The sequence below is a fragment of the Myotis yumanensis genome, unplaced genomic scaffold, assembly GCF_028538775.1.
Source record: "Myotis yumanensis isolate MYYU_CA2020_CCGP unplaced genomic scaffold, mMyoYum1.0.hap1 SCAF_12, whole genome shotgun sequence".
Lineage (NCBI taxonomy): Eukaryota > Metazoa > Chordata > Mammalia > Chiroptera > Vespertilionidae > Myotis > Myotis yumanensis.
This window is the reverse complement of record NW_027223763.1, coordinates 4583147-4605286: the sequence shown is the minus strand read 5'-3', so window position 1 is coordinate 4605286 and position 22140 is coordinate 4583147. Positions and strand designations below refer to the sequence as shown.

The 22140-nt window shown below is 59.6% G+C and overlaps 1 protein-coding gene across 1 annotated transcript in view; it reads left to right on the top strand.

Annotated features, from left to right (window-relative positions):
• The first annotated feature begins 14639 nt into the window (after positions 1-14639).
• PRRX2 (paired related homeobox 2) overlaps positions 14640-22140 on the top strand; it is a 34689-nt gene continuing 27188 nt past the window's right edge. Inside the window, exon 1 of the mRNA XM_070430016.1 lies at positions 14640-14886. Within this exon, the coding sequence (XP_070286117.1) occupies positions 14640-14886 (247 nt within the window). The remainder of the gene's footprint in view (positions 14887-22140) is intronic.

Here is a 22140-nt window from a genome sequence, read left to right as displayed (position 1 = left end):
AGGGAAGGCTCCTGCCTCGCCTCTTCGGCTCCTGGCAGCTCCACGCATCCCCGGGCTGCGACAGCATCCTTCCAGCCTCTCCCACCTCCCTCCTCACCGGCCCTCTTCCGCGTGCCTGTGTCCCTGTCCAACTCTGCTCCTTCTAAATGGCTCCAGCCATCGGATGTAGGGCCCACCCGAGTCCAGTACGACCTCTTCTTAACTTGATTAATTGACAAAACCCCTTTTTCTTTTTTTTTTTCTTTTTAATAATTTTTATTTCTTAAAGTATTACAAAGAGTATTACATATGTCTCCTTTTTCCCCCCCTTGACATTCCCCCGACCCCCCCCCCCGCCCCGTGTCTTGTGTCCATTGGTTAATCTTATCTGCATGCATATAAGTCCTTCAGTTGGTCTCTTAATCCCCCCCGCAACCCTCCCCAGGCTTCCCACTGTAGTTTAACATTCTGTTCAATGTTGCTCTGCTTCTGTATCTACCCCTGTTCATCAGTCCATACTGGTCCCCTTTATTTGTCCCAACCTCACTGGAGTAGTCTCAACCTCACCAGGGCCGTCTGAGCCTCACCAGGGCCGTTTCAACCTCACCGAGGCCGTCCCTACCTCACGGGGGCCGTTTCAACCTGACCGGGGTTGTCCCTACCACACCGGGGCTGTTTCAACCTGACCGGGGTTGTCCCTACCACACCGGGGCCGTTTCGACCTGACTGGGGTCGTCCCTACCTCACGGGGGCCGTTTCAACCTGACCGGGGTTGTCCCTACCACACCGGGGCTGTTTCAACCTGACCGGGGTTGTCCCTACCACACCGGGGCCGTTTCGACCTGACTGGGGTCGTCCCTACCTCACGGGGGCCGTTTCAACCTCACCGGGGTCGTCCCTACCTCACGGGGGCCGTTTCAACCTGACCGGGGTTGTCCCTACCACACCGGGGCTGTTTCAACCTGACCGGGGTTGTCCCTACCACACCGGGGCCGTTTCGACCTGACTGGGGTCGTCCCTACCTCACGGGGGCTGTTTCAACCTCACCGGGGTCGTCCCTACCACACTGGGGCCGTTTCGACCTGACCAGGGTCGTCCCTACCTCACGGGGGCCGTTTCAACCTCACCGGGGTCGTCCCTACCACACCGGGGCCGTTTCGACCTGACTGGGGTCGTCCCTACCTCACGGGGGCCGTTCCGACCTCACCGGGGTTGTCCCTACCACACCGGGGCTGTTTCAACCTGACCGGGGTTGTCCCTACCACACCGGGGCCGTTTCGACCTGACTGGGGTCGACCCTACCTCACGGGGGCCGTTTCAACCTCACCGGGGTCGTCCCTACCTCACGGGGGCCGTTTCAACCTCACCGGGGACAAAACCCCTTTTTCCAAATGAGGTCCCAGTCATGGGTCCCAGGGCCTAGAACTTGAACATATCTCTCTGGAGGACACAGTTAAACCCGTTGTCATGCATGATGCCAGGCATGGCCCCTGTGGTCTCTGGGCCTCAGTTTCCCTGCCTGTAAGTTGGAGGCCCTCAGCTCTGTCAGTCTTGGAGCCAATAAAGAGCTCTGCCCACAAGCAGCCTGTCATTATCTGTGACCAGTAGAGTAACAGTATGAGTTACAGAGCCCTCTCAATGTGCCAGGCCTGTGCTAAATGCTTGGCATCCTCACCTCAGTCCATCCTTCAATCCCATTAAGTAGCTGATGGTATCATGTCACTTTACCAACAAGGAAACGGAGGCCCAGAGAGGTCTGGGTGCTTGTCCAGTGTTGCACAGCCAGGTCTGGCCTCCGGGAGCCGCGTGGTCTGCAGCTCCTCTGGCTCTGGGTCCAGGAGGGTCTGGCCATCAGGAGGGAGGAGCTGACCCCTCTCTGTCACCGCCCTCGGGCACCACACCGCGGAGCCGGAGCCGGCCCTGCCGCCTGCCCGTCGCCCAGGCTCCTCTCTTCAGAAAGCTCCGTGCCCCCTGACCCCCCTCCTGTCGGCAAGGACAGCCTTGTTTCCTCCATCTGCCTCCCATTAACCCTCCGTCACTCAGCTTCTGACTGCAGCTCCGCACCATCTCCGATCTCCCTTTGTCACTGGCCCCGGCTGCTGCCCAGCTCCAGGCTCCTCCGCAGGCCGGGCCCCGGGGCCGCACCGGTGCTCCGGCCTTGGTGCGGTCTCCCTGTTTTCTCCTCTCCGGGGAGTTTGGGAGTCACTCTGTCCAGTGCACAGAGGCGGGTAACCTTGAGATATAAATACTGTCAAAAACCAACAAGAAGAAGACAAAATACCAAGAGAAAAATGGCAAAGGACCTGCATAGGCGAGTCACAAGGACGAAAAACTGCCCACAAACATAGGAGAGAAGTGTAGCCTCTGCAGCCTCCAGCACCAGCAGCGACAAGAGCTGACCTGCAGGGCTGGCCGCCCGCTGGGCTCTGCCCCAGGGCAGCTCCACAGAGCAAGGGGCAGAGTGGGGTCCTGAGTGACCCTTCAGGAAAGCGGGGGGGGGGGGGGGGGGGGGTGCTCACACTCACACTCACATACACACACACTCACATATACACTCACACACACTCACACATGCACACACGCACGCACACACTCACACATGCACACACACTCACATATACACTCACACTCACACACACTCACATATGCACGCACGCACACACTCACACATACACACACGCGCGCACACACATGCACACACACACATGCTCACACACATATACACGCACACACACGTATACACTCACACACACACTCACACTCACACATGCTCACACACACATACGCGCGCACACACTCACGTATACACTCACACACAGTAGGGGCTGTGCCTACTCCTCCAGTGCCCTGGCCTGGCCCTGCGGCTTCCTCCCGTCTACTGTCCTCTACTCCTCGGGCCCAGCTCCCGTTCCTTCCTTCCCCTCCCCTCAGCCTGACCCCACCCGGACCTCCTACCCTCATGACCCAGCGTGTCATTGACCAGGAGACCCGTCTGCTTGGCCCCGTTTGGCCACAGTCCCCGCACTGAAGGGCAGGAACCCACGCCTCACTGCTGGGGCCCAGCCCTCCGTAGGCTCCAGGGGCGGGGCGGGGGGAACTGAGGGACCAGGAGGCTGGGGGCAGGAGCAGTGGCAGGGCATGGGCTGGCCGGGGAGACTCTCCCATCTTCTCCCTCATCCCATCTGCCCCCCGAGGGGCACTCAGGACCATTTCGGGGATCTCCACACTTGGAGAGACAGCCCTCTGCTCCCAGTGCCCTGGCCCAGGCCTCCCACGCCACCTGCCCCCTCCAGCAACACTGCCCCTGCTGGCCAGAGCCCCCTGCTCTGAGGGCAGCCTCCTCCCCAACACCCCTTGCCCCCACACCCAGGCACGGCCAGCTGGCCCTGGGGTCTAGCCATGGTCTGGGGCCTGTGAGAGCCAGGTATGAGCTGGACTAGGCCCGGTGAAGCTCCCAGGTAGGTCACCGAGGGACCTCCCTTTCTCAGCCATCCCTGTGCACCCCCACCCCTGTACGTCCCCATTTCTGTGCACCCCCACTCCTGTGGTCCCACATCAGAGGCCCTGCCTGACCCTCAGCCTCTTCCGGGTGGGGTGAGTCCTCAGGGCCCCAGAAGCCCAGAGAACAGGGTAAGAAGGCGCTGAGAGCCTTAGTCAGCTCGGGCTGCCATAACAGATGACCATAGCCAGGCAGCTTCCACAGCAGGCATTTCTTTCTCCCAGTTCTGGAGGCTGGGAAAGTCAAGACCACGATGCTACAAGGCGGGTTTCATGCGGAGGCCTCCTCTCTGGGCTTATAGGCAGCCGCCTGCTGTCTGGGTGCTCACGTGACCTGTGGCCTCCCCCGGTGCACACCACAGAGGGCGTGCTCTGGAGACTCCTCTTCTTATGAGGGCACTAATCCCATCCGGGGCCCCACCCTCATGGCGTCATCTAACACAATCCTGTCCCGAAGGCCCATCTCCTCATCCCATCACATTGAGGGCAGGGGTTCAGCATGTGAATTTGGGGGACACAAATATTCAGTCCTTACAGAGCCCCTCAGACCCCTCACCCCAAGATGGGAGGGAGGGGGGCCCGGTCTCTGGCCGGGTGCTCTCTCAGCCTCGCTGCACCAGCCGCACAAGAAGAGGGTGCTTTCGAGGCTCCTCCAGCAGTCGGGGGGCTACTGAGAGTGACCCTTAGCTCCACCTGGGGGAACCGTCCCCAGAATTAATGCCCATCCTTCCCCTGGCAGGTCCTCTCCTCCTCGGGGCTGGTCAGGGCCCCCGCCTCCCTGGTTCCTGGCCAGCAGGGCTGTGTCATTAGGGGCCCAAGCCTTGCCCTCTGGAGCCTTGGTCTCTCTGGCTGCCGAATGGGAGAGGGAGGAGGGGGAGGAGGGGGAGGAGGGCTGAGCCGGCCTCCTCTCTGGCTGCTCTGTGAGCTCAGAGTCCTGATCCCAGAGACCCATCTACCCTCCGCGGCCCCCGCTTGGCGTCAGTCCCTGGCGGGCCAGGGAGGCAGAGCTGGGGAGGCGCCCACAGGCCCCCTCCAGCCGCTGCAGGGAGGCCCAGTCGGCTTGGCCAAGGGAGGACTCAGAGCCCCTGGGGCAGGAGGGAGGGCAGGCGGGTGCAGGGCAGGGCCTTTGTGCTGCCCGGGAAGCCGCCCTCCATCCCCACTGGCCTGCTTGGCAAAGCTGACGGCAGGAAGAGCCCGTCGGCCATCCGTCAGGGAGACGGAGTGGGCTGTGCGAGGAGGGAGCCGGGAAATTTGATCATTAAGAAACCCTCCCGGCTGTCTGGGGGAATTTAATTAAATTGCAGCGGAGGGCGGTGAGAGAGGGCCACATCTGGAACCAATATGTGGGCTTTGATTTCCTCTCTCCCCTCTTCCCCCCCCCCGCCTCTCCCCAGCTCACTGTGAACGGAACACAGTAGACCCTGGGGTATTGGTTCCTCTGGGGCAGAATTCCTGGCCTACAGACAGAGGGACACCGGACGCATGGAGACAGACAGAGGCTGAGGACAGCCCCGCCACCCCCAGGAGGGGCGTGGCCGGGCTGTGCCCTGGGATTGGCTGTGGGGGCTTTAGCTGTGACAGGAGGTAAGGGCCCACTTCACAGAACAAGAGTCCGTTCCAGAGGGTTCCAGAAACGGACGCCCCGCCAGGAGTCCCCGGGTGGCCAGCACTGACTCAGCCCCAGCGCATGGCACCGCGGGGGGGCGGGGGGGTGCTCTCACACCCCGTGGAGCAGAGGCTGTGGTCAGCTCCATTTACAGACCAGAGGCGAAATGGCTTGCCCAAGGTCACAGAGCCCTTGAGAGACGGTGCGAGGGTTCCCTTCTGCCTGGACGCGCTGCCGGGTCAGTTGTTGCCATCGCTCCACGGGCTGCTGTGGACTTCGTGTGCCAGGCACCCGGCAAGGTTCTCCCTGGGCAGCAGCGAGGAAGGCAGGCAGCGAGCTCCCAGCGGCCCGGGCAGTGCCTAGGGCAGTGATGGCGAACCTATGACACACGTGTCAGAGGTGACACGCGAACTCATTTTTTTGGTTGATTTTTCTTTGTTAAATGGCATTTAAATATATAAAATAAATATCAAAAATATAAGTCTTTGTTTTACTATGGTTGCAAATATCAAAAAATTTCTAGATGTGACACGGCACCAGAGTTAAGTTAGGGTTTTTCAAAATGCTGACACGCCGAGCTCAAAAGGTTCGCCATCACTGGCCTAGTGCTAGCAGGAGCCGGACAAGCCGGCCTCGACCAGGCAGCCAGCGGTGGTTGAAGCGTGTCCTCCGCCTGGGCAGCCCTTGGCTGAGAGAGGAGTGGGCACAGAGGCCTGGGGTCTCTCTTGCCCGGTGGTGCAGCCCCTCCAGGCCCCAGGTGCTCATGTCATGGGGATGGGTGGAAGGCTTCCCAGCCTGGACCCCCAAGGCTGTGCCACGGACACTGGCTCAGTCCCCCTTCCAGCCAGTTTCCTGCATGTTAGCGAGCCTGCCCTGGTCTCCGAGCTCACCACTCCCCCAGGGCCCAGGACCGCCCCCTGGGGCCCAGCTGGGCTCCCAAGAGTCCTACCAGCCAGGCCTCCACTGTGGACAGACAACCTCTGGGGTGCTTCCCATCCTCCCCTAAACCCCAACTCCTGCCCTCCAGCCTGCACAGCCGGGGGGCCCTCCTTGCCCCCCGCTGCCCGGCATGGCTGAAGCCCAGCCTGAGTTGAACATTCATTTTCATTGTTCCTCTGTGAGCCCCAGGGTAGCCCAGGCCCGGCCAGAGCCAGCCCAGGGCGGACCGTACATATATGTTTGTGGGATGGACGTCTCATGACCTCAAGGCAGTTTAAAGATGCAATTCAAGCTCTTGGCATGGAGGGGAGGGAAGGTGAGGCAGAGAGACCCACGAGGGGGCTGCTGCGGGGCCCTGGCCCTCGGGACAGATAAGCTTGGGGCTCTGTGGGTCCTTTGAACATTGCAGGGCCTCCTGCCTGGCTGCCGTCACCTGCTAAGTCCTGCTCAGCCTCAAGAACGGCTTAGTGCCCTTCCCTAGGGAACCCCCTGGATACACCTCCACGAGCACGCCCCCTGGGGCCCCTGATCTTGCTGCTGCTTCTCCGTGGAGACTGGCCTGTTGACTTCTCTGCAGGATGGGGCGGCGCTCCGCCCCCAGGGCCCAGCCCGGACCCAGCCCTGTGGAGGCACCGGCTGAAAACGTGCTGGTAGAGGTACTGAGCTGGAGAAAGGACGAAAGGACGGCAACCAGCCCTGGCTGGTTTGGCTCAGTGGATGGAGCGTCGGCCTGCGGACTAAAGGGTCCCGGGTTCAATTCAGGTCAAGGGCACGTACCTTGGTTGCAGGCTCCTCCCTAGGCCCTGGTTGGGGCACGTGCAGGAGACAACCAATCGATGTGTTTCTCTCACATTGATGTTTCTCTCTGTCTCTCCCTCTCTCTTCCACTGTCTCTAAAAATCAATGGAAAAATAAACCCAGGTGAGGATTAAAATAAATATAAAATAAAACAAAAAAGGAGGGGAACCGGCCCAGGCCTGCCCTCCGGCTCTGCTCTGGGCCTGGGGACGCAGTAATGATGGTGCCAGTGGCCACTCCTGGAGCTGGACTTTCGCTGTGGGCCGGGCCAGGCAGGTGCCAGGGGTGCACTCAGCCAGGAGGCAGATGAGGCGGATGGGAAGGCGAGGACCGGGAGCCAAAGGGCTGTGCTAAGATCTGGGCGATCGGGTGGGGCTGGGGCACAGCACGCCGTGGTCAAGGCTGCGCTAAGGGGGCAGCGGGCAGACAGGGGGTGGGGGTGGGGTGGGCAGAGAGGGCCAGCCAGGCTGCGGGGCCCTCGCCACTGCTAACCCCAAACAAACCAGGAGGGAGCCGGTCTCCCTCGGAGGCCCTGACAGGGTGATGATATACGGAGTTTTAAATAAATGTATCTCATTAGGGACGCGTTGTCTGGCGGGAGAAAAACGGTGCGTCTCCCCACCTCTGCCTCCCGCCCCCCAAAAAGTAAGAATCAAATGAGATCCAACGCTCGGGCTCCAGAGGAAATTGCAGGAACACAGATTGTTTTATTTAAAAAAACCTTGACCTCCACTTCAAAAAAAGTCATTAGCCATCCCCTCTCAAAGGCCGCCGAGCGATTACGAGGAGGCCTGCTCATTCCTCAATGACTTACTGTTCGCGGGCTGAGCCAGGAGGAGTAATTCAAGGCTCCCTGCAGGTCGCTGTGTAAATCTTCGCGTGTCTAAGGAAACTTCACCAGACCACGAAGTCGCAGGGAAGGAAATCTGGGGGAGCCCCCGCCCCCCTCCCTTTTTTTTTCTTTCCGTTTCTTTCCTTTGGAGCTCTGATCTCTTTGATCGTAAAAATGGTCATATTTCACCCCCCAAATATCAGCAATCAGCGAGCGAAGGAAGTGGGAGCCCAGGGGGAGTTCCCCGCCCGATTAGGACGGCGCTTTAATTACTTAACGCCTGCCTGGGCCGGGCAGGCTGCGAACACACGCTCCTGGCGCGGGTTCAAGAGCGAGTTACAGATAATCATAACGATTACATCCCCAATTAAGCCGGTGAGCTGAAAGCCTCGCCCCGCCCCTCAGCCCTGCCTGGTCCTCAGCCACCACGCCCCATCAGCCCAAGGGCCCCCCCATGCTGTGTGCAGGGAGGGTCTCGGAGAGCAAGGGCGCCCAGCCCACTCCCTGCGGAGGAACCCCGGGAAGATGTTGCGGGCCCTGGGCAGGGGTGGGGTGTGTGTGTGTGAGGGCAGCGCCTGGGAGCTCCCGCAGGTCTGACCTCCCGCAGGTCTGACCTGTGCCCACCCCCAGCATCCTTCCTGACTCCCAGGGGAGGCGGAGCAGGAGGGGGTAGGGCAATTCCCCAGAAGAAAATTCTGGAGAGCTGTGGGGTGGGGTGGGGGTCCCAGGCTTGGGCCCCTTTCCCTCTGAGCCTCAGTTTCTTCACCTGTAATAGGAGGCCCAGGAGCCCACAGCTCGGAAGATGTCTCTGATGCAACAAAGTGACCAGCCCTTTAGTCTCTGGGGCTCAGGCCGCCATGGCTGGACGGCAGCGCCTCCCTGGAGAATCCTGTCAGGGTTACGGTCAGGTGCTCACCCAGGATGGCTCCGTATACAGTAGGTGCTCAGTAAATTGCATGGAATGAGTTGTTCAGGACCATCTCCCTGTGGATCCTGAAGTCCCCTGGGTCAGCCGGGGTGTGTGTGTGTGTGTTTGGGGGGGGGGGGGGGTCACATGTCTAGACCTGCACACAGTAGGTACTCAACGGGAGCTTGTTGTTTGACCCAGACCTAGGGCCAGCCCTCCAGGTTCTCAGGACCCCAAACTCGCCTTAATGCCGCCCCTGGCACCGGCCCAGGCACAGTACACACTGGCGAGGCGTTTCCTGGCTAAAGGGGGATCTGACCACCAGCCATTCAACCAGCCATCCACTCTTGGAACAACCATGTATGCAGCCCTACTGTGTGCCAGGTTAGGACCTGCCTCCCCGCTCCTTTCTTCCGTGCAGACTCTGGGACACAGGAGGGAAAGGACAGAGCGGGCAGCTTTCAGATGGGACGCTGAGGCTCAGAGAGGGAAGCTCGTGGCCCAAAGTCACACAGTAGGTCCACAGCCGGGCCAGCCTCAGATCCAGCCAAGTCCTCCCTTTGGGGATGGGTTCTCTGCTCTGGCTTTATCAATGCCTTTTCCACACCTATAGCTAAGGTTCACTGAATGTTTCCAACGTTCTGAGTCCGTGCTTGGCTTTTTGTTCACTCAGGTTACTTCGCTTGATCCTCGCAACAACCCTGCGAGGTAGGTGCCGTCGTTACCTCCAATTTACCGACGAGGAAACCCAGAGAGGTGAAGTGACCCAATCGATGTCGTGCTGCGGGAAAGTGTCAAACGCAGAGCCAGCGCATCAAAAAGCTTTAAAACAAAAACTGGGAAAACAAAATCGCCATGTGATAGGAGACGAAAAGAGAAGCTGAGACCCAGACTTGCCACCTGGACTGACAGAGTTGCTGTGATTCCATGCCCCCAAGGAGCGAAGCGTTTCCTGGTAGGCCCGGCAAGAAGGGGAATGCAACGGGTTGCTCAAGTTTCATTATTTCGTTTTTCTTTGTTTGTTTTTTCCCAAGAGAAACAAATAACTTGCCAGCCCTAAGTTCTCCCGGAACAACTTGGTGTGACGGGTAGGAGCCCGACAAGCTTACCGGGGCACAGAGCTGAGCTCTCCGAGCCTGTGTCCCCTCCTCGCACGTCACCGGGAGGATGTTGTGAGATGACGCGGTTCGGTGCGCTGCCTGGCTTCCGGCAAGGCTCACGAAAGAAGAGCCCCTGCTACTACTAGTGAACCTGTTTCCATGGGGAATAATATTCCACGCCTTGCCAAGGGCTGAGAACCAGTCACCGCAGCGGGAGACCCCCAGGAGGGAAACTGAGGCTGGGGGATGCTTGGGCAGAGAGCTGAGCAGACAGCCCGCTGTCCCATCCCGCTGAGCTCGTCTCCGCTTCCCACAGGGTGGACCGGGGTCCGGGATGAGCAGGGAGCCCCGCTGTGGTCGCAGCCTGACACAATATTTACAGAACCCGTGCTCTGCCGCGGCCCTGCCTGGTCACATCTGAGCCCCCTCGGCCTCCGTGCTGAGAACCCCCCAGAACACGATTTGGCCTGTGTGCCTCCGTGTGCTGCTCCCGCTAACCCGTCTCCTTCAACAGAGGCTCTTGGGTGTGTGGCCACGTTGGTGACCAGGGGGGCCAGGGGGGCTGCAGGATTCCACGCTGGGCTTGGCCTCTGTCTTCCCATCTGTGAAACGGGCCTGGTCGAAATTGACAGTCAAGTGTCTTGCAGGGGTTGTTGTGGTAAAGAATGACACTAATATAACTCCACAAAAAATAGAGAAAATCCCCTGGCTGAAGTGGCTCAGTTGGTTGGGAGTGTTGTCCTGTACCCCAGAAGGTTGTGAGTTCGATTCCCAGTCAAGGTACATAGCTAGGTTTTGGGTTTGATCCCTGGTCAGGGTGCATACAGGAGGCAACTGATCAATGTTTCTCTCTCTCTCTCCCCCCTTCCTTCCTCTCTCTCTTTAAAAAAAAAAATCAATAAAAACATATTCTCGGGTGAGGATCAAAAATAAATAAAGAGAACCATTTCAGTAGAAAATGGGTAGTGGATATACATAGGCTATTACAAATAAGAAATGCAAGTGGCTATTAAATACCAAAAAAAAATTTACCTTCAGCCCTGGCCAGTGCTGGTCAGTGGTCAAGGGCACGTACCTGGGTTGCAGGTTTGATCTCCGGCCCTGGTTGGGGCGCATTCAGGAGGCAACCGATCGATGTGTCTCTCTCACACCGATGTTTCTCTCTCTCTCCCCCACTTCCTTCTACTCTCTCTAAAAATCAATGGAACAATATCCTCAGGTGAGGATTAACAACAACAGCAAGAATTACCTTCAGAAATGATTCAAGGTTTGCAGATTAAAACAAGGAAATGCCTTTTGAAATTAAACATCAACTGTTATGACCGCTCCTCCTGGGCGCTGCCTGCGGAAATGCCAGCCCTCTCCTCCTGGCATCATGCACGCTCAGGCCCCGTGACCACTCAGGTCATCACCGAGAGAACCGCGTTCAAAATGGAGCGTAACTGGCAGAGGCTGAGGCACGGACAGCAGGATGCGGGCAGATCCAGGAGCCTGTTCGCCATCCTGACGGCGGTGACGGGAGCAGCAAGAAAACGAAACACATGCTCCCCCCTGGCTTCCAGGAGTTCCTGTGCGCAGTGTCGGGAGCAGGAAGTAGCCACGCCGCTGGTGGGCAACAGACCGCGCTCTGGGGCTGTGTCCACGACGCTTCCTCTGAGAACCGCAAAGCTGTGGCGGGAGGAGCAGCCAGCCATCAGCGTCGCCTGCCTATCACGTCCAAATACCCTATTTCTAGGTATTTATTATAAAGAAAGCAATGATGGGTGTACAGCAATAGTGAGCAATGTGTCACCCGGCCTTCAGTAAGAACAGGGGTGGCCCTGGCCAGTGTGGCTGTCGGTTGAGCGTCACCCCACGTGCACTGAAAGGTCGCCAGTTCCATTCCCGGTCAGGGCACATGCCCGGGTTGCAGGCTCGATCCCCAGTAGGGGGCGTGTGGGAGGCAGCCGATCAATGATTCTCTCTCGTCATGGATATTTCTCTCTCTCCCTCTCCCTTCCTCGCTCTCTAAAAATCAATTTTAAAATCTAAAAAAACAAACCAAAAGAAAAAAACACCAAAACCAACCAGCCGAACAAACAAAACACAGTGGTGGACACGACTAATGACCAGTAGCAATTATTAGAAAGCTGGCAGCGCACGGTTCAGCTTCCATGATCATGTGGCTCTCTCTCTCCCTCCATCTAGAATATAGATATAAGCTAGAAGATACACTCTAAAGTTGAAAGGAATAGCCTAAAAGTCCCTTTCCTTGTGTTATTGCTTTTTCTAGGTCTCCAATTCAGTACTGACTAAATAAATGATTATCTTCAATCTCTGTCATTAAGCCAACTTTAAAAATGTGTGGAGCCCTGACCAGTTTGGCTCAGTGGATAGAGCGTCGGCCTGTGGACTGAAGGGTCCCAGGTTCGATTCCGGTCAAGGGCATGTACCTGGGTTGCGGGCACATCCCCAGTGGGGGGTGTGCAGGAGGCGGCTGATCAATGTTTCTCTCTCATCGATGTTTCTAACTCTCTATCCCTCTCCCTTCCTCTCTGTAAAAAAATCAATAAAATATATTTTTTAAAATAAATAAATAAATAAATAAATAACGTGTGGAGCCCTGGCCAGTGTTGCTCAGTGGTTAAAGCATGGCCAGCCTGTGCAGTGATGTTTCTCTCCCCCCCCCCCCCCCCAACCCTTCCTTCTACACTCTCATTGAAAACCCATGGAAAAACTACCCTCACTCCTAGGGTGAGGATAAAAAATGTATGGAATGCTTATTGTGTGTCAGAGGTCCCTGGAAGTAGGATATATGGGATTTTCATTTTCATAATTTTACTGTATTTTCTAAAATATCCACAATAAGGTCCACTTTTTATTTTATGTTTTAGCACGTGATGGTTTGAGACCGGGGCATATATGCACCTTCACTCCGGGTCAGCCCCAGGGCCCAGTCTGCACCGGAGCCACCATCCGGGGCCCGCTCCTCCTCCGAGGAGTTCTCTCTGAAGAACAGGGGCCCGCTGTGTTCCCTCGTCCCTCCTCGTCCCCCCTCGTCCCCCCTCGTCCCCCCTCGTCCCCCGCCTGGCGCGGAGCTTGGTTCAATAAACATCTGTTGGACTGAGAGGTTCCAAACTGGGATCCTGTTTTCCCTTCACCCCGACGTGGGGTTAGCATCGCAGGGTTTATCTAATCACCGAGAACGGCGTGTGTTTTGTAGCCGGCTCCCTTTGGGGCGATGAGTCGTGACCTCGCTGGGGTGACGGCATTCCCTTGGGTGCATTTCCAGGCTGCGACAGGCCTGGCTCTGGCTCAAGGGCTGAGCTTCGGTACAGTAGTCCCGGCCTCGTGTCCCCCTCTGCCTTCCCTCTACCACACCCCCCCCCCCCCCCCCCCCGCCCACTGCTGGAATTGGTAAGGGTAACAGCAACTCAACCGCAGCAGCAATAATGCCAAATTCACCTGAACCCCTTGGGGTGGTCCCTTTGCTATCCCCTCGCACAGCTCCAAGGCCTCGCAGCTAGTAAACGGCAGTGAACGCATTCAAAGCCATCTCACCAGCTCCGAAGTCCAAATTTGCCATCACTGCCCTGCACGGCTTCTTGGAAATAGATGTTAAAACATAATAATAATTAACACGCATTGAGTGCTAAGTACCACGCGGCCACATGGAGCAGCTTACTTACTCCTTCTGCCAGCCCACTGAGCAGACGGCACCCAAGAAGCAGGGGCTGAGGCGACTGCGGAGGCCCACAGCCAGGAGGCGCACGTCTGATCGGACCCCAGGAGGAAAACCAGCCTGTGCAGAACCCCAGCCGCTGCCTGCAGATCTTGGGGTGCGTGCAGAGTGGGTCTGTGTGCGGGAGCCCAGAGGGGACAATCTGAGGCCTTCTCCGCGGCCTTGTTTTTGTCGCTGTGACATCATGGCTCTACCGCGATGGAGGACAGGCCGTGCCAGCAAGGTCTCCCCTCCCAGGACTCCCCACCCCCCCCCACCCCCCACCCCCGGAAGGACCTGTGACATCGGAGGGCTGGGAGTCCGCCCGACACCAGCAGCCTCTTTTCTGTGCTTCCCTTTCAAAACAAAAACAGGAGCGGAGACTGGGCCTGCCTCCCTCTCCCTGTCACCCATCTGTCAGTCTGGCTGTCGTCTGGCTGTCTATCCGCTAGGAATTCTGGAGGGACCCTCTCCTCCGGCTTGGTTTCCCTTGGGGAGGGCCTGGAGCGCCCTGCAGGCGGGCGCCAGGGGTGTGTGGGGTGCGTGTGGGTGGGGAGTGTGTGTGTGGGGGTGTGGGGTGTGGGGTGCATGTGTGTGTGTGTGTGGGGGGGTGCATACATCCCATAAGCTCTAGACCGTGGGGCTCTCTGGGGAAGACCGCGGGCCAGTGGAAGACAAGGCGGACCTCCGGGTCTCTCTGCCAGGACAGGGACCGCGTGGAGGCGCAGGGGGAGTGAGGGGGGAGCTGGCGGGTCCGGATCTCCCCTGTCAACTGTCTCAGAGTCGCTCCCCCACCCCTGCGGGGGAATTCGTAATCGGAGGGGGGGCGGCTGCTAACCCCTCCTCTACCACCTCCCCAGAAACGTGTTGGGGGATTAAAAGAAAAACCACAAAACACTTGAGTTTCCCACTCCTTGAAGTGTGGGTGCGGAGGGCGACACCCTTGCTCCTGCCCCCTCTCCCCGCCCCCAGCCGCCAGCCGACCCGCGCGGGACCCCCGCCCTGCCCGGCCCGAGGGGCGGGGAGGGGGAGGAGGAGAGGCCGGGCGAGGTTTGCATCAAGCAGGGGCGTGTGGCCGGAGCGGCTGGGGTTTTAGCAACTTGGGAGCGAGCGGAGCGGAGCCGCGGAGGGAGGAAAGTTGGTCCCCGGACGTCAGCGCCGGGCGGGCCGGCGGCCGCGGGGCCAGAGGCGGTCGGAGCGGGGGGAGCGCGCGGCGGCGGGGCGCGCTGGCTGCGACCCCGCCGGCGACGCGGCCGGGGACCCCGGGGCGGCTCGCGGCCATGGACAGCGCGGCCGCCGCCTTCGCCCTGGACAAGCCGGCGCTGGGCCCGCCGCCGCCCTCCGCGCTGGGGCCCGGCGACTGCGCCCAGGCGCGCAAGAACTTCTCGGTGAGCCACCTCCTGGACCTGGAGGAGGTGGCGGCGGCCGGGCGGCTGGCGGCGCGCCCCGCGGGGGCCGAGGCGCGGGAGGGCGCGGCGCGGGAGCCGTCCGGGGGCAGCAGCGGCAGCGAGGCGGCGCCGCAGGACGGTGAGTGCGGGGCGTGGGAACGGAGCGGGGGGCCCGGGCTCGCGCGGGCGGAGGCTGGGGGCTCGCGGGGCCGGAGGAGCGCGCGCGCGGCCGGCACGGATGCGCCCGGGGCGCTCGGGCTGCGGGTCCGGGTGCGGGAGGAGCGGGCGCTGGCGGGGCCGCGGCGCGTGGCCGGACTTCCCTGCCCGGCTGCCCCGCGGCCGCATGGAGGTGTCTTTGGGGATGGAGCGGGCTGCGGTGACCCGAGCTCTCCGGGGAGGGGCCGTCGGTGGGCGTCGTCGGGGGGCTGGGAGGGGTGCTCCCGGCAGCCGGGAAAGCGGGTGGCATCATACAGCGGGGAGACTGAGGCTGCCGGGAGCACAGCTGCTGAGTCCACCGCTGGGTTTCAAACCACCCCCCCCACCCCGCCCCCTCTGAGATGCCACCCCAGCTACTGCTACATCTTCTTAAGACTTGGGTGCTGCCCGGCCGGCGTGGCTCAGTGGTTGAGCCTCGATCCAGGAACCAGGAGGAGGTCAGGGTTCGATTCCCAGTCAGGGCACATGGCTGGGGTCGATCCCCAGTGTGGGGGGTGCAGGAGGCGGCTGATCAATGATTCTCTCTCATCATTGATGTTTCTCTCTCAGTCTCTCTCCCTTCAACTCTGAAATGAATAAAAGAATATATTAAAATAACACTTGGGTGCCTCCGCTGGGGTCCCCCCCTCCGGCTACCCCACCAGCGGCTTCCTAGCTGGAATGTCCCAGCCCCTCCGAGCCAGCTAAGCCTCTGCTCCTGATAAGGTTAAAGGTCATCAGGAAGGGGCTTTAAAAACAAACAACCCACCCAAGTGGCTTTTTAAAAAAAGTCACAGTGGATGGGAGGCCCCTGAACCCTTGGTAAGAAGTGGGAGGGGCAGCAAGAGCAGAAGAGAAGGAGAAGGCAAAAGGCCAGCCCTGGGCAGTTCCACAAGGGGGTCCCCGCAGCTCACCCACACCCTGAAGAGGGGGGGGGGTGCTCTGGGACCACTGACTGGTCCTTTCGCTCTGGGGCCCAGGCGGGCCTTCTGAAGGCGCTGGCCCCTAGGGGTCACCCACCTGATTCCAGCAACCTTCCCACCTGCCCCTGGGGACCCCCACTTCCTGTACCAGCCTCCAGGTCTCAGGGGAGCCCCTGCTGGTGGCACGCCCTGCTTCTGGAGGAGAGGAGGTGCAGGGAAAGTTGGGGGCCTGCAGCCTCATTTGGAGCCTTGTTGGGAGCATGTGTGTATGTGGGGGCCCCCTGACACATGCCTGCAGCTCACGAGTGCCCCGCCGGTGCCAGCTGTGCCCGTGGCCGCTGGCTCCAGCCCGTCAGCCACAGCGGGCTGAGCTCTCCTCGCCCTCCGGAGTAAACGTGAAGCGGGCAGACCCAGCCCTGGGAGCGGGGGTGTCCCTGATGGAAAAGTGAAAGGAAGGTGTCTGGTTTGGGCCCCCGGTAAAGTGGGGTGCCCTCTCTGTGGAAGGGGGAGCCCTGCCATCTTCAGTTTGTTCTGGGATCTCAGGTCTCCTGGGAGGAGCAGCTGGTCTCTGATTTCACCCTGATGACTGGGGGACCCCAGGGGTGTGGAGAGGAGGAGCACATGGAAGTGAAGAAGGAAGGGAGGAAAGGAAGGAGAGGAGAGGAAGGGAAGGGAGGGGAGAGCAGGACTAGGCGCATGGACAGGGCCATGGCAGCCCCAGGTACCGGGGTGGGTAGCGGGCCTCCCCAGCAGCCCCGGTGGCCGGGCCGCTCTCCATAAGAGCCAGGGAGGCTTGGGCCTTTTCCTAAGGGGGAGCTTCGGCACGGGGGAATACCCGGGTGTGCGGGACAGAGGACACACTGGGCGTGGGGTCAGGTGGGAGGGGCCCAAGGGCAGCAGTCCGTCTGCTTCCAGAGGTGAGGGATGGGGGCCGCAGGCAGTCGGGTCAGGCTCCACAGGTGCTCGCGTCAGCCTCAGGCCCTGTAAGTCCTGGGTCCTGCTGGGGACTCGGGGTCCTGCTGGGGACTCCTGGACCTCAGCGGTCTGCTCAGGCCTCTGCACATGGAAGCAAACCTGGCCGACATGAGGACTTGCTCAGGAAGCTAAGAATTCCAGTTTAAGGGATGCCCTCATATTTGGGATCACAGCTTCCCTACTCATTTTTGGGGTTCAAACATGCTTTTTTTATGAAATGGGGATAAAAACTGGAGATTGTTTTTTATTCATGTCTTTCCTTGGCAGAATTAAAAGGAGGTAATTCTATACGCAGGCATCAGATTGAAAACAAATCACTAGCCCATGAAACCCAAATGCTTCATGTAGCGTCAAGCACCTCCCGGAGCCAGCTGGCATGTTCCAGGGGTGCCCGCTGCCAGGAGAGACTCTGGAGCAGGGGTGGGTGCCCTGTGGCTGCCCCCAGGCCCGTGACAGTCCGTGGCTGGCTCTCTGGGGCTGGGTCTGCATCCTCCCCTGGCAGGTGCACCCCCTCACCACCCCCCGCCCCCCCCGCCCCCCCCCCCCCCCCCCCCGCACACACTGCCACTGACTGTGAATTCCCAGGTCCCATGTCTCCAGAGGTGGGGGAGAAGGGACCTCTCATCTCTTCATCCTGACAGCCCAGCCCGCATCCCTGGACCCAAAGCTGGCACCCAACCCCCAGGCACCCGCCGGAGCCCTGGCCCCCAGGCTGCAGGCGTGGGCCCTGGGCTGTGGCTCAGTCCTCCGGGCCTGAAGCCGCAGGGAGCGCTGTGTCTCACTGAGGATTCACACAGGCTTGCAAGTGGGTTTTCCTGTGGCTTCTGCAGCTGTTTCTGGTCTTAAGAAAGGGACCGCCACCAAAGAGATGGGGCGCCCCATGAGAAACTAAGGGTTCCTGGGGAAGCTAAGGAGTTAGAAACCGATAGGTTTTCAACCTGCCAGGTTAGCAGGCTCAACCAGTGTTTACACGTAGCGTTTACTCTTTTGTTTTTACAAAGCCCGCAGCAGATACAGCGTCTTCTTGCCAATGGTTTTCCCAGACTCGGCTCCCCGGGAACTGGCTGGAAGGCTGTGGCTTCGCCGGTGACTCAGAGCAAACCGGGGTCTCGGGTTCCTCCCAAGCCAAACGCCGAGGTCTGCGCCGGGCGCTGAGCTATGCCAAGCACGTTAGGAAAATAAACCCTCCTGCGCTGCCTTTGCAATGACTTACAACAAAAGAAACCACATTAATAACTGAGATTTTCTTGAAAGCATTCCCTCCTGTGGGCAGGGCGGAAACAGAGATGCAGACACACTGTGAAAATAAACAAGGCCTGGGAGCCCGGGGGGAGAGGCCCCCAGCCGGGCAGGAGGAGGCCTGGTACCTGTTCCCGAAAACCTCAGGGCCTCGCAGGGCCGACTCCCGAAGGTTCAGGATGCTGGTGCTGGAGTCTGAGGGCACAGGCTGCGCAGGGCGTGGGGGGAGCCTCGGCGGATGGGTCCCTTTGAGGACGTGCTCCCGGAGCCACCCACGTCCTGTTTGGGGTGGAGCCCCGCCCCCTCCCCTGGCCAGGGATGGGTGGCAAGGCCGAGTGTCTGTGAGTGTAGGACCCGGAGGGACAATTGGGTTCCAGAGACTAGGAAACTTGCCTTCCATTTTTCGTTTTTATAGTAGTAAAATATAGTTAAATTAAGAGCTATCATTTCTTAAAAAATTCTCACCTGAGGATATTTTTCCATTGATTTTTAGAGAAAGTGGGAGGGAGGGAGGAGGGGGAGAGAGAGAGAAACATCAATGTGAGAGAGACACATCGATTGGATGCCTCCTGCAGGCACCCGGGCCGAGGATTGAGCCTGCAAGCGAGGTAGGTGCCCTTGACTGGAATCGAACCTGTGACCCTTCAGTCCTTGGGCCAATGATCTAACCACTGAGCAAACTGGTTAGGGCAAGAGTTTTCATTTTTAAGCCTACAGTTCAGTGACCTTAACTAGATTCACATTGTTTTTTGTTTTAAATACATTATTTTATTGATTTTTTACAGAGAGGAAGGGAGAGGGATAGAGAGTTAGAAACATCGATGAGAGAGAAACATTGATCAGCTGCCTCCTGCACACCTTCTACTGGGGATGTGCCCTTGACCGGAATCGAACCTAGGACCCTTCAGTCTGCAGGCCGACGCTCTATCCACTGACCCAACCGGTTAGGGCTAGATTCACATTGTTGTGCTACCATCACCACCATCCATCTGCAGAAATGTTTCATTTTCCCAAAGTGAAACCCGGTCCCATTAAATACAAAACCCCCTCCCCTCCCCGGCCCCTGGCACCCACCAGCTTCTTTCCGCCTGCGTGAATCTGACAACCCTAGGGGCCTCCTAGAGGAGGAATCGCACACTGTTTGCTCTTCTGGCTTCTTTCACGTGGCATCATGTCCTCCAGGTTCATCCGTGGTGCAGCAGGTGTCAGAACGTCCTTCCTCATTGAGACGGAATAATACTCCGTTGTGTGGATGGACCACATTCTGTGTCTCCACCACCCGTCCACGGGCACGTGGGCTGATTCCACCTCTGACTATTGTGAATGATGGTGCTGTGAACACGGGTGCACAAATACCTGTTCAGTCCCTGCGGTCCATGCTTTCGGGCGCATACACACCCAGAGGGGGAATTGCAGGACCATAGGATGCTTCTGTGTAGCTGTTTAAGGACCCGCCATACTGTTTTCCATGATGGATTCCCCATTTAACTGGCCTCCCTCCAACTGGCTCTGAAAGGTGCCGGGGTGGGGTGGGGGGCCTGAGGCTGTGGAGCAGGGGGACGGGAGGAAGCCAGCAGGCCTGATAGGAGGAGGGCTGGGAGGGGGTGGGGAGAGACCAAAGGGTTTGTCCAGAACTGAGCCTGTGAACGACAAGCCTGCTTTCCTTCCCTCCACCTCCTTCCTCCTTCCTTCCCCTCCATCCGTTTCCTGGTGGGGGCGGGGCAGAGCCCTCTGCAGGGAAGGGACACTGGGTGGGTGGTCAGGACACCAGGGTCGGGTCCTGGCTGTTGCTGTCATCTCCCTGCGTGACCTTGGGCCAATCACTTCGCTCCTCCGTTTCCTGCCTGCGCGGTGCCAGGCAGTGTGCGATGCTCTCAAGGCCCCTCCGGTCCCCATCGTCATTTGATCCAGGCTAAGAGGCCCGGGAAGGGTCCCCAGGAACATGGGCCCTCAGACAGGAGAGGGTGTCCCTCAACACGTGCCCAGTGGCCGGAGAGAGGGAGGGTGAGCGAGGGGCCAGGAGAGGGCCTGGAAGCTAAGAGCCCGGGGGTTCGGGTGGGGAACCTGGGTCTCCCAGGGGGCTGGGAGGGCAGCGGTCTGTGTCTCTGGTTCTTGGTTCGTGGTTCCAGGGGGATCATGCCCTTCTGGTTAATAGATCCCTTGCGGGGAGCTTGGGAGCCTGGACCTGCTAGCACCCCCTCCAAAGACTGAACCGTAACTCTGGAGCAGGAGTGGTCACGCCAGCTTGCACAGCACCCCCAGACCTGGGAGCACCCTGAGGCTCGGTGTTGCTCCCCATGGAAGGGCATGATGGGCAGTGAAATCTGCGGGAGTGTGGCGAGCCTTGAGTGGGCGTGGGAGACTGTGCCTAGCACATAGTAGGTGCTCAGTAAAGGGTCTCCGTGACGGCTCATGAGGTGCGCACGGTAGCCCTGTGAACCGGGCAGGGTTAGTGACGGGCACCTCTATTCTTTGGAGGCCCAGAGGAGCAAGGCAACTGGCCCAAGGCCCCCAGCTGGGAAGGAGGGGTAGGATTTGCTTCTGGATCCCAAGCCCTGGCCTCTCTCTCCCGCACAGCTCAGCGTTTAGGCTCCGTGGGGGCGCGGGGGAGGGGAAGCCGCTCCCGTCTGTGGGGTCAGGGTTTGCTCGGGGGAATGAAGGGAGGCAGGGTGACAGCAACCATAGCGCTTACTGCGAGCCGAGCCGGCCGGGGCTCCCCGGCCTCACCCCTCACTGTCCGCCCACTAACCATGGAGGCCAGTGCTTTCGCTATCCCCGGTTTATGCAGAGGGAAACTGAGGCTCAGAGTTGAGCCACTTGCCAAGGTCACACGTCCCCATGAATAGGCGATTCCAGCCCAGGCCTGCTCTGTTCCGAAGCCCCGTACTCCTGCCCTGTCCTGGGCCACGCCTGGCGCCCCATGAATGCTGGGTGGCCCAGCCAGGGATATCCACACCAGGCGGCGTGGGCTGCATTCGGGCCCCGTGAGGCAGTCGGGGGCATGGGGGGGGGGGTGTCCTTGAGATCTGAGCAGCCTGGCCGGGTCACAGGCCTGCTGGCAGTGTGGGGACTGCCAGGCTCGGGAAGTTGGAAGGTCTGAGTTCAAACACGCCTCCCACCAGAAACATCCGATGGCCTCCCTCACCCTCCGCAGGCTGCTCCTGGGAGAGCGTGGAGGGTCCCTGACTCCAAAGAACATCGCCAGGACAGGCCCCTTTCCCAGTCCACCTCCAGCCCCACACCCGTCCGTCCATCCATCCGTCCATCCATCCAACAATCATTGTTTGAGCGACTACGTGTCCGGCCTTGAGCTCCTACGACCTACCCAGCCTTGCCCATGTCCAGCCCGGGTGGGACCCCCAGGCCCGTAGAGGAACTGGCAGCGAGCGGGCAGCTCTCTCAGCTGCCAAGAAAAGCATCCACTCACAGCTGCCCTCGCGGTGCCGTCTGTTTATCCCAGAGAGAACCTTTCCCCGTCTCATCTCAGAGTCGAGAATGGGCTCAGCACGGCCTTCATCCGGCTCAGCAGACAGCTCTCACATCCCCGCGCTCTCGTCCTGCGGTGGGTCCGGGAGGACCTGGGTCACGGCTGGCATTTGGGGTCCACATGGTGGACCGACTTTCCCAGATTCACAGATACACAACCTCCCCATTCATACACCCCCATACACACATCTCACACACATACACACACCACACACACATACACATCCCACACATACACACACACACACACATCTCACACCACACACACATGCACATCCCACACATACACACACGCACACACACATGCACACACATGCACATCCCACACATACTCCCACATACTTACACACACACACATGCACATCCTAGGGCTCCCGCCCGGCCCAGAAATCCAGGCCAGGCTTTGGTCGCAGGGTGGCCGCAGGCAGCTGGTGCGAGGGGAGAGCCACAGCCAGGTGGCCGGGCCAGGGGTTAAGTGCCTTTTGCGAGGTGGTGAGTAGGAGGGCACCGTGGGAGCTTCCTGTTTAGACAGAGGGAGCTGGGAAAGTGGTCACAGCGGCGCCCGTGCTGAGCGG